Source organism: Struthio camelus, chromosome 11, assembly GCF_040807025.1.
Source record: "Struthio camelus isolate bStrCam1 chromosome 11, bStrCam1.hap1, whole genome shotgun sequence".
Taxonomy (NCBI): Eukaryota; Metazoa; Chordata; class Aves; order Struthioniformes; family Struthionidae; genus Struthio; species Struthio camelus.
The window spans coordinates 22,940,877-22,960,255 of NC_090952.1; the positions used below are offsets into that span (position 1 = coordinate 22,940,877).

The 19,379-nt window shown below is 36.2% G+C and overlaps 1 protein-coding gene across 1 annotated transcript in view; it reads right to left on the reverse strand.

Annotated features, from left to right (window-relative positions):
* The window catches only part of LOC104150615 (transmembrane 9 superfamily member 2), a 35,026-nt gene that overhangs the window by 5,019 nt on the left and 10,628 nt on the right, over positions 1 to 19,379 (reverse strand). The window contains exons 8-16 of the mRNA XM_068957096.1: positions 17,851 to 17,930; positions 16,253 to 16,361; positions 11,915 to 12,047; positions 10,242 to 10,361; positions 10,009 to 10,066; positions 6,074 to 6,233; positions 5,361 to 5,512; positions 3,756 to 3,867; positions 2,995 to 3,166 (exon numbers count right to left, since the gene is read on the reverse strand). Coding sequence (XP_068813197.1) covers positions 2,995 to 3,166; positions 3,756 to 3,867; positions 5,361 to 5,512; positions 6,074 to 6,233; positions 10,009 to 10,066; positions 10,242 to 10,361; positions 11,915 to 12,047; positions 16,253 to 16,361; positions 17,851 to 17,930 — 1,096 coding nt within the window. The remainder of the gene's footprint in view (positions 1 to 2,994; positions 3,167 to 3,755; positions 3,868 to 5,360; positions 5,513 to 6,073; positions 6,234 to 10,008; positions 10,067 to 10,241; positions 10,362 to 11,914; positions 12,048 to 16,252; positions 16,362 to 17,850; positions 17,931 to 19,379) is intronic.

Below are 19,379 nucleotides of genomic sequence, written 5' to 3' on the forward strand. Positions count from 1 at the left end.
AGGAAAAAAAGAATTCAAAGCACGAACAGATTGTAAGAAAGCAAACAGAAAAGCACTCTGCGCTTGGCTGATACTTCTTATGTGCCTTAAAAGCTCTCTGTATCATACTGCTTTCAATCACTGCACAGTGGTGGGTGCTTCAGAATCTCAGATTCTAAACACAATCTACCCAGAAGATCAAAACTCAATTTTGAAAATGGCATTATCTCACGAGTGAAAGTGATGTTCAAAAATAGAGGTCACTGTAAAGCACCATGCTTTGATGACATTCAGCATTTTTTTTTATCCTCTAGCATGAAATGCGTGTAATCATGTAACTATCCCTGTTCAACCAGACTGAGTACTTTTTGAAAAAATAACTACACTTTGTACATTAAAATCGTCTCATTTGAGCACGCATGCTAATTGTTAAATTTCACCAGTCAGATTATATTATTGTCACTGTTGCCATGAAAGCATTCAGTTCCTATTTAGTTATTCGTTATGATCTCTTTTGTAATATCCACAGTAACACAACATGCTGCTGTGTAGGAGGTATTAATGCTGCCCTTTATATTTCTGTCACAGTTGCTGAGACCTAATATGCAAGAACACTGAAAAACAAAATACCTACTGCTAACTTAACTGGAACAGATCAAGGTCCCAGTTTTGGGAGCATACATACATACAGGAAGAAAGCTATTACCGCAGGCAGTATGTAGAGTTATGTTTAAGTAAACTCCCTCACCTCCACAAACTTGGGAAGGACTGAACCTTTACTTTTCAAAGTAAGTGCTTTTTCAAAGTAAGTGCTTTACTTTTCAAAGTAAGGAATATTCTACAATACAAAGCAGAAAACATCTAACTTTGCTTGAATCGTCTAGCTATAGTAGCTCACATCTCAGCACCAACTGTCAAACTAAACAGGGGGATGAAATTTATCACAGCATTCCACATCAGCAAGGTTTATTATATAATGCACACAGCTAATCACTGGAAAGACAGAAGGTATTTGATTCAACTAAAAAAATAAATAAAATGACCACATAGCAGCTTTCTTCACGAACTGTAAATATGTAAGTAAAGCATAACCAACATGAATGTACTTCTATTAAAAAAGCCTGAAAAAGTAAGTGGCACAGTTTATTATTGTACTTTTCGGGCCTCGCGAACCTCCACATCAAGAACTCCAGCATCAGCACATCTGAAGCTTTTAATATCATTCCAGCAGCTGCCATGACAACTTCAATTATTGTTTTATACATGAAAAGGATATTTTTAATTCTACCAATTTGCATCTTGTAAGTGAAATTGGAACTGGCAGAACAGCAGCTGGCCTATGCTAAAACCCAGACAAGCATTAACATATCACTGTAGTTTAAAAACAATTAAATATTCTTTACTGCAGATTTAATATATATAAAAATTATAAAAATTAACATAGTAAATATCAATATATACATAATAGAGGACATCTGGAGCTTATCTGTTTTGCCAGGATTAAAGTGCACATTTAACTGGCAATATGCCAAATTCTATTTTTGCCTTCTAGTAACTAAGAATTAGAAGAACTAAACCTTTCCTGTTTTTCGTATTTTAAAGACAGTGAAAACTACCAAACACGTATTTTAAAAAATTTTTTGATATACACACAAACACAAGTCTAAATAACAAACAAGAATAAAAATCTAGCAACAAATCCTAGTTACTGTTATTAAATATAAACTTTACAGTATATTTGCTTTGCTCAAACACATGCAGTAATAGTCTTCAGTATTTTAGTATGAACAACGCTTTTTTTTGTCACGCGTTCATTCAATTTTAGAGGCAAAAAGATGAAAGAGGTCCTTCTCACTGCTGAACTGGAAAGCTTTATAAGTCTGATGCTAGTATCTTTGTTTTTATTAGTTATTTTAACCCCCTTGTTGCAGTTAAAGGCTAGCTAAATGATGCATTCCATGAAGCCAACACAAAATATTTACAGCAAGTTTCAAAAAGCAGGTAGAAGATATTCAGAAGCAACATCCTGAACCATTATGCCATCCACACAGAGATCCTTCATTACAGATCTTAGGAACAAATGCAAAGGTTGGTTTTATGAATAACTTACTGTATATGTACTAGGCATTTCCACCACTTTAATACATGAAGTCAGATCTGCTATATATCATTCCATTTAGCATCTTGAAAGTACTAAAACTACATATACAGCCTTGGCACAATGAACAGCAACATGAGATGCTCCTGGCTATGCATAAGGCTTCTAATTTCACCTTATACATGGTAAATCTGATACAGGTGTCCCACATTCCACCTCAAAATTATAGTTTGAGTCGAATGCTTATGAATATTGGACAAATTATGCAGAAGAGGCATAGTCTGCTTGAGTAACATCAGAAGTCAGTTTGAAATATGACTTTCCATTTTTGGTAGTTCAACTTCTAAGACATTCCTACAGTTAAGGTACGTTCCTGTCATTAAGTGGTACCACAATTCAGCAGGTAAAGACCAACTCTCTCTAACAGTGCTAGATTTCACTATTGTGAAGAGGCATATCTTTCAAGTACCATCCTGCTTCACTCGGTAATGAGTGATAGTTGAAAACATCTTTTATTCCCCATATGCCAAGTACAATGTCTCTAACTATAGAGCTTCTAGAACTGATTATGAAATCCAGAATAAAGTAAAGAACCCCTGCTATCAAAGTGAACAAGGTGGGAATTTTGAAAATATCATGGTTTGAACTCACTGCTATTATAATATGCAATAGAGGAAAATTAATTACATTATAAAAGTAATTTCAGGTTAGACAAAAAACCTCAAAAAATATCTTGCTGTGATGCGTGGTTTCACAAATCACAAAAATAACTGTCAGGAGACTGATAAGTGATATTTAATATTTCAGATGTTTTAAATTTCACCTAACATTTGTTATTTCACTCCAGCTACAAAATACGCAAAAGCAGAAGTCAAATACTGAAACCCCTGCATTTTCACAGCAACTGCTTTACTTACCTGTGAAAAGGAAGAAAATCAAGACCATGATCAATGTATAACCAAAGTATAAAATGGTGCTAGCAGTGCCCGTTATCTGGAGTTTAGAGAAGAAGTAATGAACTGCATAGATAAAGAGATATACAGCTGTAAAGCTGCTCGTTAAGAATGATCTCCACCACCAATGATAATCCTGAAAGAAATAATAAACCATTCAGTAAAAGACCCCATAAAGAAAATAAAAGATAAATCATGTTTTGCCTCCCTCCTCTCCTGCAGCATCCAAACAACAACATTAAACAAAGAACAAGAAATCAAAAAACAAACCCCCCAAAAGTCAACTTGAAACATCTTCCCCCTTTCACATGCATGGTTTTCTATGACCATGCCAAATAATAGCATCAAGCAAAGTCTGAAGTTTTGCACAAAGCAAGCCTTTGTAGCAGTTTCCTCACTCGGGCTACTTAACGAACAGAAACAGTACCACCACGAGGTTAATGCTGATGTCCAATTACCTCTAGAAACATACTAAGAGTTTATACAGTTAGCTATAGTACTAGTGGGAAAAACTATAAGAACTTTTTAAAGTAAAAGGTATGTTTCAGAAGAGCAGCTAGCGTAAAGCATGTCGAGGGTGTAAACAACTGATGTATAGATACTGACAAAATAACCAATTTACGGTGCCCAGCATAGCACAGAAGTTCTTGTGAATACTTCAATTACTTTCACCCCTAACATCTTACAGCTAAAAGTGGTAATTTTGTCAAAACTGTGTGTTTTACCTCTGCACACAAATGGAAGTAGCACAGCAAAACTGTAGCTTCAGAACAGGTAATTAGAAGAATTATAAAAACTAGGAAGAGGAAACCAAACATGTAGTACATCTGATGAGACCTAAAATAAAAAAACAACAGTATCATTTTTGGCTGAAGTTCTCCGAGTTAGTTTACAGTTTTACATGGCCAAAAGTTAAGCTAATTTAAAAAAAGAGAGAAAGAGAGGCTGGCATGTGGGGGTGGGGGGACAGCTTTTCTTTTTAATACCACTTCTGGCAGATTCTGAAAAATTTTTTATTCTTGTCTGCATTTACTTTGTAAACATGCATCCACAGAATAACGCTAGAAGTCCTCAACTGTACTTCTCAGGAAATAAGCTTCTATGAGGTTTTCATGGAGAACAGCTATGGACAGTTTCCATCAGAGATGCTTCTACCATTTCAAGTCTTACTGTGGAAAGGACCTTAAGTTTCCCTGACTCTTGCATCACCTATACTCCTTCCCTAGTTACAACATACGCTTCCTTTCTACTAGAGCAGCTAAATTTTCCAGGTGTCTTTGCAGCACCTCACTACATCCAGTCAGGTGCTTCTCCACTCCAACTCTATCCACAGGTCAAGTCTTATTCCAGTCCAAAGGTTAACCAAATACTCACAAAAATAACTAAATACAAACATTTCCCTTGAATTTATTTTTAATCTAGTTGCTCTCAGACGAGAGAAGCAACCAGGGCAATTTTACTGACTGATGAAGGTAACAATTACAGCAACATAAGACTTGCCAGAAGGAGCATAAGTTGCACATTCCCTCCTTGCTAGCCATCTGCAGGAGAAGTCATGAGAAATAGTTCAGGAATTCAATACTTTCAACTACAAAAGTCCACAGTGTACCTCTTTGTCAGCTGATTATGTTTTCTAGCATAGTTATATACACAGTTACTATTTTACTTTGAGACTAAGGCAAAAAGGCTAAAAATTTTTGTATTTAAAAATTTATTCAGAAAATTGTTCTGTTAGCAATTTCAACATAGACAAAACATACCTCGTCAAAAGAACTGGCACGTTAAGAAAATATTACATATTTCATATTTACATTGTGAAAATTATGAAAGATTGCATTCATTTAATTCTGAAAGTATATGCTTGACTAGGCTTTGACAAGACTGACGAGTGATATGGGTGTTTTGGGGTTTGTTTTGTTTTTGTTTTTTGTTTTTTTGTTTTGCACAACATAGAATCCCAAAACCTTGACCTGATTTAACAGCTGAAGCAGCTATATCATATTAGTTTCATAAATCATAATATAGTTCCATAACAGATTAGGTTTCACCTAAGCACAACAGCATGTTTGTGCTGTTCAGAGCCTGAAAGATAAAACAAGACAACAGCATTCTAATTTCACACTTCACAGCTGTCAATAGGAAAAACTAGATTTATATTTTCTAAGCATAGGAATACACACACAGATTCTGGAGACTTCACAAAAGTCTGCAACAAGATCAAAAATTTTAAGAATTGGTTTATATCTCATATTCATTGTTTTGGGATGTCCAAGCTCACTGTGTGTTTATCATCAAATCAGCCTAATTAGAACAAAAACAGTGATACTCACCAGATGCTATTCAGAATGAAAAAAAGCTGAATAAAAATACAGCCAAAGGGCAAGATGCCACCCATTATGATGCCAGGCAATGGCTTCGTGAAAAAGGACTGTTCCGGAATCTGGCGAGGAATCTGGTTTGTACGAACTGGATGTTCAATAGGCTTTGAAAGAAATTAATATGATTAAAAGAGAAATTATTTCATCATAAATTACTTTCCCCAGGTATTAAGTACCTAAGCCTAACTCTCCTGTTATTTTCATCCATAAACCATCACAAGGAAAAAAAATTATCAAGCCAAAGAACTGCAAACCTGCTATCCATCATTAGGAAAAAAATACATATTTTTGACCCTCCAACTATTGGTCATTAAGCAAATCAGAACACGAAGGAAAAATCTGTTCCATCCATACTGTGTTTTTTTTTCTTCTTCTTTTTCTTAATTGTCTGGCTTTACCTCAAACTACTGAAGTACAAATAGAGCAAGCAAGATTGCTAGAAGACTATCAAATTCTTATTCTGAATGCATGTTCAGAACAGGGTTTAGTATGACATTATGAGACTATACTCAGTTTCAGTTTAAAAATCATGAGAAACTGAAACATCATTTTACAATCATAGGGTCATAGACATTTCAACGAAACCAATACTTGTAGGCTTAGAGATTCAATGTCTCAACTGCAGAGGAGAAGTATATTTCAAAATTGTATTCAAAGAGCCCTACCTTCTCTTTGAAGCCAAAATATGCACCGACAAAGGTTAAAGGGACTGAAATTCCAAACCACATGGCTAGGATAGCAACCAAAGTGCCAAAAGGGATGGCAGCTGAGGATCCTTTCACCCACAGAATAAGATTCATAACAAAGAAGTCAGCAAAGACAATCCTGAAAAGAGATCAGAAAAGATATTGGAATATTCAGAAAAAAAATAAAATTTAGTATTAAAAACATGAATCTGTAAAGAATCTGTATCAGAAAAACGTAGCTTCTCGTCCTCTTTCATTCTGTAATAGTCCTGGACAGTCTCAGCAGTAACTCACTAGGCGAAGGTCTCATCATGCAGTTAGTGTAGAAATGCTTGCTAAACCCAATGCCTCTAAATTCAAGTATCGGTGGTAAAGCCACTATTTAGATAAAGACTCTACACGTAAAACCAAAAAAGTAACAGAAAAAAATTATACTCTAAAAATGTATATAAAGTGTGCTAAAAACTCCTCTTATCTGAATCACCTTTCCCATCATGGACAGTCATTTAATTCCTTCACATAGCTGCTTTCTAATCAGAACGTTCTTTCTGCAAAATACATTCAGTCATAGCAAAATCTAGTATTTAGCAGTCCACAAACCAGTCTTGCAATAAACATATACCATGCTATGGTTTGTGTCATAGCAGCATGGCTCCAGAGGGATGGACTAAAGAAAGCTCTTCCATACGAGAAGAATCTTTGTATTAACATTTCATGTAATTACACAGTTACACAGTCCACACCTTCGGAAGATTCAAATAAAGACGGCATGAGTTTCAGCAGGAACTGATTCAGTTAGTAAGCCTGTAAGCGCCTGGTGGAGCTGAACCTAAGCTATTTTTAGGACAGTATTTACTGGCTTCAGTCAGCAAGAAGCCTTCCACTTCCTCAAAATGCATGAGAGGCACAAGCTACCCAGCAATTCTTAATCTCTCAAGAGTAGCGTTGTAAACCCGAGTTCTTCTCTTCTCTAATAACGTGCACGCGCCCTTCAAACTGAATCCACATCCAGCTCCACTCACCATTCGAGCACGTAAAGCTTCTAAAAATTATTCAAGATACATATATGTATCTAAAAACTTCAAGATTTATCAGACAGTTATGGCATGTCTCCAGCCCAATTCTGCCTTCCTCAGCTAAGTGCACCTGCTTGGTTTTCTAAACATCCTGGGAAATACTAGAAAACAGCTCCAAAAAATACGATGAAGATTTCAAACATCCCATTCTGAAAACAAAGCACAACGCACTGCAAGGGAGCCCCGCGTAAAAATCTGCTTGAATTTCCATTACTCATGCATTCAAAGATGCAACAGAAAAGAGTCAGTCTCAGGAAAGGTCTCTACCCACCCTCATCATTCTCCGGGTTTTGTTTTTGTTTTTTTAGAAAAGCATTCCTGAGGCAGAACTTACACTGCCTGCAAGAGCCCACACATACTCTTATTATATTTAATTAAGAAAATAAATAAAGGTGGGGAGATCAGAGCAACAGGCAGGCTCCTTTTCTCCTTAGAGAGGCCTAACACCTGCCAAAACTATTTCAGGGAATAAACTTCTAAAATAAACACACCCAAGCTATTTCTCACGTAAGCATCTTGAGTTGACTTTTATTTTTTCAAACAATTTTAAAAGTCTTGCTAATCTTTATAATCTGCCCATGCTTATAACACAGACCTCAATTACCCCCCTCCAAAGTTAGGAAAAAACAACGTTCCACATATGAACTCCCATCAGTCTACTGAGACCATAACTGCCTTTGGCTGTTTATGATATTATGCAAATTCACTGAACTAGCATCGTGTAATCAAGACATCTGTTCCTATTTTACCATCCCCAATCTCTTTACTCCCTCTGTGAAACTAAATTTCTTTGGGAGTTTAAATGATCAACACGATATTTTGTCCACAGATAAGTATTTTCTTCCCTTCAAGAAAGTGTCTAAGTGACAGCAGGGAGACTGGAGTACATTTTGCTTAGAAATAAGATTTCCACACAGAAATACAATACTCAACTGTTATCAAATACATTACCTTTCATTTGATCAAATTCTATTTTACTGAAAACTAGGTCATGTTTTATCCATTCTACTTTTTGGCAGAAATACCTTAAGAAGTGATTTATAATCTTTTCTGCAACCTTTGCCAAGGACATATGTCAAGGGATAGCTTCACATACCCAAGGTTACAACCTAGAAATATGGAAGGTTTGCAGAAGAAATTAGCTTCTTTCCCCGTTTCCACACTGACCTCATTCTCATGAAAGGTTATGAGAGCTATGAGAGAATGAAAGGTAGGAGAGCTATCAACCTTTCCCAAGCACAAGTGTTGGCTGTAAACTCTATGATAAACACTATACCAATCTCAGAAACAGGACACTGCCTACATTTACAAAAAGTTGCAACCAGCTTAAGAGAATCTCTGCATTATTCTCACCTGGAAGCATACTAAGCTTCTCCAAATTATTACCTGGTTTGGATTAAGATTTATTATCTATTAAAAATAGAGCTATATTGTTGAAGATAAGCCTTCCTAAGCAACATTTTGCAACAGGTCACTAACAAGAATTCCAAGATCACCAAAAGCAGCACATCACACTCAGAAGTTATTTCTGTACCGATAACTTATGGGTTACGATAAGATGCTCCATGCAGCTCACCATCTCTATATCCTGACTTTGCCACTGAAGTAGGCCTCATAAGCTAGATGTCTTTAAGCTCTGAAAACTAAACGTTATAGAAATCCAGAAAAAAGTTTATGGAAGTGGCCCAAAACTGGACTCAAAGCACTGAAAGGACCAGGCTGCTGTGGTCTACTTCTTTTGGCCTTCAAGCATACAGGGAAAATGACCTTTCCAAAGAGCAGCTGTCTGCATTAGAGGACTTTAAGTTACCTTTAACACAAATTCCAACAAAATACATTTACATTTTAGAATAGTCATATCTCAAGACAAAAAAAAAATCCCCAGATTTGCAAGCTTTCTGAAGGAGATTTTCCTATTCATTTATAAGCCATACAGAGCCCCCATGTTACATTTCATAAGCAACAGTCTTTCACCACCTTTAAGGATGTTTTCTGGTATAACAGCATATAGCTATTTTCTTCAACATTGTTTTTTTTAATTGATGCTTCCTATATCCTTTTCAGTAAGTTAGGCAGGAGAAAACACTGATGCTATAACTAAGGTGATAGAGGTTCTGCCTACAGGGCTGTCAGTATTAATGTCATTGCAGGCAAAGAGATAACCATGCTGTTTTAAAATTGTTAACTTAGCAGCAACAGACACAGAACAGAGCGTAGCACTAACTAAATTATCTTGCTGAGAAACAGTAACTGCCGTTTAGATATCCCCATTAAACCCACATCTCCCACGTTACTCTCCAGGCTGAACTCTACATATGTTGCGACCAACTTTGAGAATAGGACATCTCCCTGTTTACAGAAAAGCACTACAGACATGCTAAAGTTACTGCAGAACTACATACCACTTAACGAACTGACCCTTCCTATTAATAGTTAAGACAGGATTATCTAGAGCAGACTCAGTGCTGTGGTACTGAATTAAAATTACCCCATCGTTATACCCAATGTTCTAGCGCACTGGTTCTCAAAGGCTGCGATGCTACCTTACAAGAGAAGGACGCATCATTCCTCCCAACCCCATAGCCGATTATAAAACAAACAGGATGCTAAGAAGCTATGTTCTGGAGTACAGTGTTCCAAATATCAGAATCCGGTGTCATTTATGTTCAAAAGATAGGCTACACATGGAAGGTACAGCAGTTAGGAGAACAACGAAGAAAATAACCCCACAAACAAGTACCATAGCAACAATTCACTCTTTTCCCCTCCCTTCCACATCAGATTAATTTATACTGAAGAACAAAGGGCGGGGGGAGGAAGAGGGGAAACAATACTAACCCAGGGCAAAGCAGAGCTGTAAGCAAAACATTTGTCTTCCACTTCTCGCCTCTAAACGCTGAGGGGAAAAAGTAAAAACAATTTCAAGTTGAGCACTTTTTCCAACTGTTTTAGTTAGACAACAAGGAGCAGATTTGCTATCTGAGACATCAGCTCCAGTCTGAGGCTTATATTAAGCCCAGCAATTCTGAATTTAACCTGCTGTATCATATTAAACAAATGTTTATACTTACTCTTGTACATTCTAGCAGACACATAACCAGCTGGAGTTCCCAGTAAGACCCACAATACAACTGCACAGGTCATCAAAGCACCACGGTTGGCAGGAGAAAGAAAACCAAGGCAGGCTAGAACTAAAGATACAAAAAAAATTTAGTCATTTCTCAACACTTGTCAAATTCCCCGGTAACATATACCACTATATAGATTTATCACTCTCACTGGCAGATATTCAAATGAAGATGATACGTGTAAGCCCTCTTACGAGCGTACCCCTAATCTCAATGCCTTATTCATAAGAAAGGACTATGTTATTTCCATTTTGTCTTTTAAGAGGAAAGTTTCTTGTAGCTAAAAGACTGAAAAACAAAACCCCACAGAGGGCTGAACAATGAGCTTGAACCAAATTTCCTGATGAAAAATTTACTTTTGAGATCCTACAGTGCTCCTGTAAACATATATGGTCATATGGTCACAACTCATACACATTATGTAACAGAAGTTTACCACGTGGCATAAAGGACATCCAAGTACAGTAGGTCTAGAGAAATCAAAAACTTTGACAAATCTAAGTTGGTTGTTTGTTTGTTTAGGGTAGGAATCAGTGTGAAGATAAAACATCTTAAGAGTACGGATTTTGGAATTTGCTTGAAATTCCAAAAAAAGGCTCTCGGTCACTACGATGGGTAACACCTACCCTCAAGAACGTGCTATCTTGAAAATAAACCTCTCTATTAAAGGAAGGTTGCCTGAGTCTGAACTAATTGAGGAGGCTAACTTGGAGAGATTCTTAGAAAAGTTTGTCAGTGAGCTCTAGGGGGAAGTTTCCTTTTAACAGAAAAAGGATTCGCCTTCCTTTCTATATCGCTCTGGTGGCACAGGAGACAATTGCAGTTGAAAGTAAGTTACAAAGAGCTCTGACCTATAACAAAAGACAAGTCTACCAAGAAACAAAAGGTTAGGTTTATATTAATCCTATAGTATCACATAATGAATAGAAAAAAAAGAGATTCTGGGGTAGCACTGAAAGACGATACTGACTAGAAAAAGAAAAAAGTGCAGTTTGAAAGAGTCTTCCTTTGTACATAAGTATCAGCATACTTCCCAATTTTACTGTACAGTAAGAAAAGGAACAGGGACATTAACAGATAACATATAACAAGACACTGATTGTGGCAGGTTACAACATCACACATGTATCTAGCTACTCACGGCAAGCTCACTACCTTATCTCAGTGTTGTATCAGTATCATTTCACCAGCATGCATTCTAGCTCTTATTTCTATATAGCTGCAGGCTGTTGTGTCAAATGTATTAGATAGAAAGTGTTCTGAAAACATTAAAGCTTCGATTAGATGTCTTTGAACTTGTATTATTGGATCCTGGGATAATTTACAGCATGAGAAAAACTTTGTTTTTGTTTTTTTAAAAGAAGCTTTTAACAGCAAAGTTTCATTTCTACAATTCTGAAGAACCTGAATTAGTCCATACACCACATTCTAAACATTACCACTTAATACATTACTGAAACCAGATTATTGTTATGGAATAGCATTAATGTTTTCCTTTGTAACAGGAAGGACTTCACTTCCAAAAGAAAGCTTCTATCATTTCTTGCATAATGCTTACGCAGTGCTCTTATGCTATTATTCTATACACATCACCTTAATAAGCTAAAGTTACTTACATAAAGTAATAAATGTCATAATGAAAATTTGCGTTCCTTGACCCAAAAAGACAGATAGTAACATTCCCTTCCTTGGAGGTCTAAAAACATCTCCATGAACCAGCTTCCAGCCAAATTCCTCTTGTGCATCTTCCTGTATAAAACCAACAGTGTCATTAGCAAAGATACATAATGCTCTAGTGAATTTAATACAAGCAAGATGGGAAATACATATTAAGAGTTTGATTAACTTTCAATTTTGTTCCAAAGACAGACTAATTACATTGATTCATCACTCATTGATTTTATAACCCCCTAATGGTTCACTGAAAGAAAAAGGCAGAATTTATCATGAAAATCTTCATCTTTTAGAGTGAGGAAAAGAAACAAACGATGTAATTAGTCAAGACCATGAAACATAACTCTAAATATAAACTGAAACAAAGCATTTCACTTAATTTAACTTGGATTATAGCATTTCAATCTGGTTCAAACATTTATCTTTTCTTGCTTCCATTACAAAACATATCAGTCTCAATGACAACACTGAAAAAGAATGAAGTGGTCTGTTCCCTCCGCTCCAGAAGAAAGTTTGCTCCCTACAAATCACTAAGCATTCCTTGCCCCACTGCTGAGAGGAGAATGGATGGAGCGGGGAGATCCTCAGTGCAGCAGCATTAAGGAACCACTGCTGAAGAATAAAGCTTTTCTATGAACTTGCTCAAAACAAAACACCTCCCCCCAACAAGAAAAAAACCATGAATACCACACTTTTGCTCACACAGTTAAAAGCTGCAGGTTTCAGTGTGTGTAGTTTGTTGTGTGTAGGTCAGTGGACTGTTTAACACTAGAATTACAGCACACAAGAAATGGGGCACGAAGGAAGACCGACCAAACTGGCAAATGACACAGAGTAGCTTAACTTACGACAGATTCTCCAATTTCTTTTTTTTTTTTTTTTTTTTTTTTTAAATCTTGTATCTTTTTCTTCCCTATGTTGGTACCTCTGCTTGCACTTTGTTGACAAGAAATCTCTCTCATAAGTCTGATATGTATTAATATAAGAAAGTTAAATTAGTCCCCTAATCATGCGATCATGCAACTTTGATAAAAACTATGTCTGCCAAAGAGCTGGTACCAGGAATCTAGGCATGAAGAGACTACACTAATTCCAACACTCACGTACTTTTCCAGGAAAGAAATACTTAGTTTTGTTAAGAAGCATTCAAAAAAACAAAAACAAACCATGGCCCCCAAACTTTCCTATAATACACCAATTAGTTCAACTTCAGAAGATGAAAAAGTTTTTGAGTTAGGATAGTAGAAAGACTTTCCAGATTTAAGTGAAGAAAAAAAGAATTCAAAAGATTACCACCAGAAGCAAATTCTTATTTGTTTACAAAATGGTGAATGCCAAAATAAATAAATGCTTAGCATTTTGGTTCCTGGCAGAATGAGGTAAGCGTACAAACATGGAATGGTTTAACCAGTAAAGAAGTTGGAATTAGATTTCCTATTAGCAACTAATCTGGTAAATGCACTCTCAAAACAAACAAACAGAACTACCCCCAAAAAACACATATGGTTTTAACACAAACTTTAAAACGTACAACTGCATAGTAAATTTTTTTTTTAAAAGGAATCAAGCTGGACAGATTGAGACTCTTGATTTACCTTCTATGGGTCCATGGGCCAGAGTGCTCTTCTCAAGACTGAATCTTTAATAAACCCTTCCATTACATGTCCAACAGCTAAGAGTCAAGAGTTTTTTTCCAGATTTTTGTTTAGAGAATTAGACAGTATTTTATACTGTTAACCTTCAGAGTTTAAAGATAGGGATAAAAATTGCATAACTAATCCAAGTAAGAAGCTTCCTTTTACAGTGACAAAAATATTTTAGGAAAATCTAAAATACTTCTCTTGGCGAATATGCTAGAAATCACTGCTATTAAAAAATTATAAATAAATTTTCCAACCTCTAATTTCATATTATTTGTATGATTAAAGCATATCTTGTAACAGGGGTAGTTTTTAGTGATTTTTTTTTTTTTAATGTCATTTTATCTTCAATCTTCATCACCAGCTAGGCAAAATAAAGAACGCCATTTTGTAAATGTGAATATAGAGATAATACAATACACTTTTGAAAAGATACCTGTAACACGACGAGAGTTTTGCTAACACATTTTTAAAGGATGCAAATTTTGATAGAGGTGTACCAGAGCCAGTGCATTGTTTATAATGGAAGTCTTGTCGGTACAAGTACCAGACATTTAATACCAACTGCCCAGCAATTATTGCACACCTGCAGTACTCATCTTATCCATCAATTTAGACTAGTTTTCAAAATATTTTAAAGACTTAAGCCTCCCACACTCAAATAGTCATAATCTTTAAGAGATTAACATGTAGTCTCTTCATTCAGAAATCTTCTCTTAGTCATAAAATCTTAAATGTAATCTTGTAAGCTCTCAACACTTTATTAATGTATCCCTCACTAAGTTTATGTTATGCTAAAAGCCAGCTAGTATTAACTAAACTTTAAACATGCATACTAAGATCATATTTAGGCATGATGCTCATGCATCTATTTGTTTTCAAGTGAAATCACCAACTTTCCCCAAGTGTGAGATAGTAATTTGTCTCAATGTAGCTTCCTCAACCCTGCTCTTTTTTCGCACAATCATTTCACAGATTTGTAAATCAAAATCCTTGAACTACATGCAATAGATCTTAAGGCTCTTAAAACTGGCAGGAAACCAGAAAGGAGTGGGGGGGGAGGGGTGTTTTTTTTTTTGGGGGGGGCGGGGGGAGGTTCAAAGTCACACCTATCCCCACTGTTACCAATAAAAACTAATCAAGCTCCTACAAGTCATGGTCTTTATTACATTAAGAATGACCAACTAATAAAGACAACATAGTATAAGATAGTGAACATAATTTAATTGAGAGATCAAAGAGGAGCTTCACAAAAGTGATCAGTTAAAGGATGTGGAAAAATTCTCCCACTTTAATTACTGTCTGGATTTGCATTAACAAAGGATGTTAAATATCAAAAAAAAAGAATAAGAATATTTTCAGATGTTTTAGTTTCAATATGAAACATTTTTGTGCATTTTAAAGTATTTCTTTAACTAGATAGACAGGAACACCAATAGAAGTTCAAGCCTTTGCAGTATTTGACGTTATTTCTCATCTTTGGCTTGCAGATACCACTTAAACCAATTAGAAAGAATCCATTTTTACTCAGTCTTTTACTCACAGTGTACTGGTCAAGTCTTTCTAATCAGAGTTAATTATGTTCTCTTGCACCAAGGCAGCAAGTCACTGTAGGGACTTGTCCCCTTTCCATTTTTAAGGAGTACATATTTCAAAAGACCTAGCAACAGGTTCAACCACAGGGCAACAAGCTTCAGTCACTATGTAAAGACAGATAGGCCACCCTCAGTTTGATGCAGATGCTACCAAGAGAATTGTATTTTAAAAAAAATTCATTTACACAGACACTATGTAAAAATTATACATTGGAAAAATTACAACAACTGAGCTTCTTGACACAGCTTCATTAAGATGGGGGCACTATCTGCCTGCAGTAGTTTTAAGTCGGATCCCTTATGGGGAGGGGAGAAGACATAATTACCAATAAAAATATCTATGCTCTTCACAAGGTTGGTTGTTTAGACTTTAAAATGCAATTTTAAAGACAAAAACATGTCAAAGCGGTAGCAAAGCTTTTCTTTTCTAAGCTATAGACATCTCTGCAATAGCTGCAGTGCAGCTCCCATGCTAAGGCCATGTAATACGACTTCAAAACTGCGCTGCACTGACAAGAAATCTTGTGTGTAATCCCAGGCTGTCATAAATAACACCCCGACTGCCAAGATCAGGTCTGGACAGGTAGCTGATAGTAGCATACTGAACCACTACCAAAACTCTGTCCCTCAACTTTCAGGTGCCTGTGGTGTATCTTGGCTGTTGTTATACTGTGCAAATATAAAAAAAAAAAAGTTGGTAGAGACGTTGGTAGAGACCATGGAATAAAGGCACTTGCACTTATAAATATGAGTTTGTTCACTATCAAAAAGCTTTTGTGAATCATCCCACACACTTCATAAACCTGAAGTCTGTCCTTCCATACTACAAGTTCAACAATTAGGCTAAAGAACTGTCAGACGTACAAATACATTATTGCCATTACAAAAGATGAAAGAGTAGTAAAGATATTTTCAACTCACAAATCTTTTCACATGTATCCAATTTTTAAGAGTTATATATTTCTTTATATCATAGTCAAAACAAATTGATAGACATCATTTTGCTAGAGAAAGTGCTCAGGTAAAAGCTGCAAGTCTTACTCACAGAAGAGTCAATCTGGTTGTATCTTGCAATATCTTTATGAAGAGTCCTCAGAATGATCATAGCCACCATGCCAGATAAGAAGAGAACAATTACGAGGGAATTCATTATACTGTAGATAAAGAGAAAGTCAAACTTTCAATCCATTTTTTTCAGATCTCAGGATATGTACTCTTACTCATACCACATCTACAGCTAAAGTCTGAGGCCTTAGATACTCAGATTTCATGTAAGACATTCCATCAGACCTATTTTATGATGTACTGTTTATTCTCAAGACAGTTACATTTGCATGTCTTCATTTTCCATGTCAAGCACTGCTAGGTTACACACTCTATTTATTATATATTTAAAATGCTCTCCTAAACACTAGCTTCCAGAACAATCCTGGAGTGAATGTAGTGATGTACAATATGGAGCACAATTTGAAATGAAAGCTGACAGAGTCAAAGCTTGCAAACTCCGAGATAAACAGTGCCATTAAATTAAATGGGTCTAATCACACGAGTCTGGGCCGTATATCATGAAGCAATGATAATAATGGAAAGTGTTCTGCTGTTGGTTTACGATGTCACAAAGATGATATATTATGAATAAAGCGAGGATGTTCAGTACATAAGAGGAGGACCAAAGTTCCATAAGAAGAGAGGGCACAAAGGCAAGATTAAAAAAAAAAAAAAAAACACCACACACACACACAACACCGGTTTGGGGGGGGGGGGGGGCAACAACAACAAAAAAGAAACAGGAAAAAAGGCACAAATAGTCCCTAGAAGTGAATTTGGCCTCCGAATGTTAGCTGCATGTAAAAGATAGATGCTTGCTGAGAATCTCTTGGAAATTAACACCGTACCACAGTCAAGCTCTTCTGTTTCTTCACCGCTGTAGGTAAAAATTATCAAAAATCCCACACACTGATAACTTAGGTCAAAAGTAATTTTCTTGGTGAAAAAGCTAAGGCTCTCAAAGCAGACTTTGTCAAGTAGATTTTATACCTATGAACTCATCAAATCTACACCATGTCATTTAGTATTTTGTGGATATATATTTAACAGATTACCCTTTTCAAACACTTTATATTGCCAAATGCTAGAATTTCTACATAACAAACTGTAAACTTACCATTTGTGTGGTACAGAGGGAAATAAGTGAGCACTTTTGATAAATATCTTTTTCTTTTAAAATAAACCCTTCTTTTTACTGTAAGCAGCCATTTAGTATAAAACAGCCAGTGTACATATGTAACTCTCATTTGGCAGCTGGAGAAAGTCAGTCAGTAACAATAAGAATACTGAAGAGCAACAACATCTCAAAATTTCTGCAGAATAGAGATGATAAAGTAAAACCATGGAGGTTGCTTTCCTTTTGGATACTAATGGTGCATTCCTTTGGTGAAAGGCAATACTACAGCTGCTCCCAAGAGAACCAAGACTGATAAAAGTTATTCCACATATGGAAACAAGACAGTTTACTGGCCTGAAAACTAACAGACTTTTTTTTTTTCTTTAACCACAGCAGAAGTTACATATCCCTACAAGCATAGATAAGAAATTTTTGTGCTCCCTTGCAAAAGTTAGTCATTTAATAAATGCAAGTCTTACCTAAACCACTGGATATTGGTATGTGGCATGGACTCCAAAATGTAGTCCCATCTGGAAGCCCATTTAATATTATTCTTTTCCTATAAAGAAATTAAATATTAATGAATAAAAACAAGTTGAAGTTTGTTGCCACCTCTGAGAGGGAATAAACACATAAGATCTCTTCCACAAACCTTCCATTCAACATTACTGCCTAAGCTTGGTGTCAACCCTGGATGTTAAACTTCTCTCTTGCCTTAAATTTTTTTTTTAATCTCTTGACCTTCTCAAAGAATGTCTCAGGTTTGCTGATGTCTCCTATCCATGCCTTCTACCTTCAACTCTGTGACTTCTGGGGCTTCACTAAGCCTCATCTTTCCATGACGTGGTATGCAGGTGCCTGCAGCTTCCAAATGCAGGCTGAAAAACAACCATGCCATTACTGCAAGATATTCCCGACATACTACAGTCGACTTTAAACTTCAGCTTTGTTAAACACACTTTATGAACACATCCTCGTTTCCTTTGGAATTTGTCTCTCTCATCTTCTTTAATGTATTTAGCACAGAGTTCTTTGTCCCTTACCATAACGGTGTCTGATATAGACTTATTTTGCACTACGATTTCCGCAGACAACTTTGATTTGTCTTAAATCCTTCACAGGGATACCTAAAAATCATTCAGCAACTTTCACCTTCAAAAGTAGCTTTCATCCTCTCCTGTCTCCCCCTCCAAACATTTCATATGAGGGCTGTACAAGTAATGATTCTTTCTGACCCCCAAACCTTGTCCTCCACCAGCTTGTCTCGTGGACTGTACATTCATTGTCCGGCCACCAAATCTCCTGACTGGCATGAAGTTCAGCAGAACTTCTTAGTTTATTCACCAGGTGTTAACTCTGTACAGTTAATTCTGAAAATTTAGACTATGTTGTCTATTGCCTAGAATTGTAAAGTTAGAATTAGCGTTCTGGTACCAAAAAAAAAAAATTTCACTGAAGAACTGCACCAACAAGAGTAAGAGGCTGAAATTGCCACAAGTTACTCATTGAAGTTACCAGCCCCATTTGATCACTAGTTCACAGCTAGTTCAGACAGACTTTCAGAAGCGTGGCTCTACAGTCTGTTATTTGACTATCATGCTGCTCACACACTTACATGTTTGTACACTTCTGTATTAAACATGAGAGGCATAACTGTTTATATTTTTGCACACACTCAGGGCTGAATACCTTGCCCAGTACAATGAATTAAAATGGCCATCATAGTTTTCTTACGGCAGCTAGCATTGGATAAATCAGTTATTCCTTTTCCTGGTTTATGCTTTCAAGTTTCTGAAATTAATGTTTTCCTCTTTTTCCTTTAAAAATATTTTTCACTGGTCATTACTCCCCTTATAAAGTATTCTGAAACTACTGATAAAAAATAAAACAAATTGGGTATTCTTTCATTCCAAATCAAGACTTACGGGTAACAGAGAATGTCAATTTTGAAATACCTAGTGATTAAGATGTACACAGTGCCATCTGCTGGAACGCTACCTGAACCAAC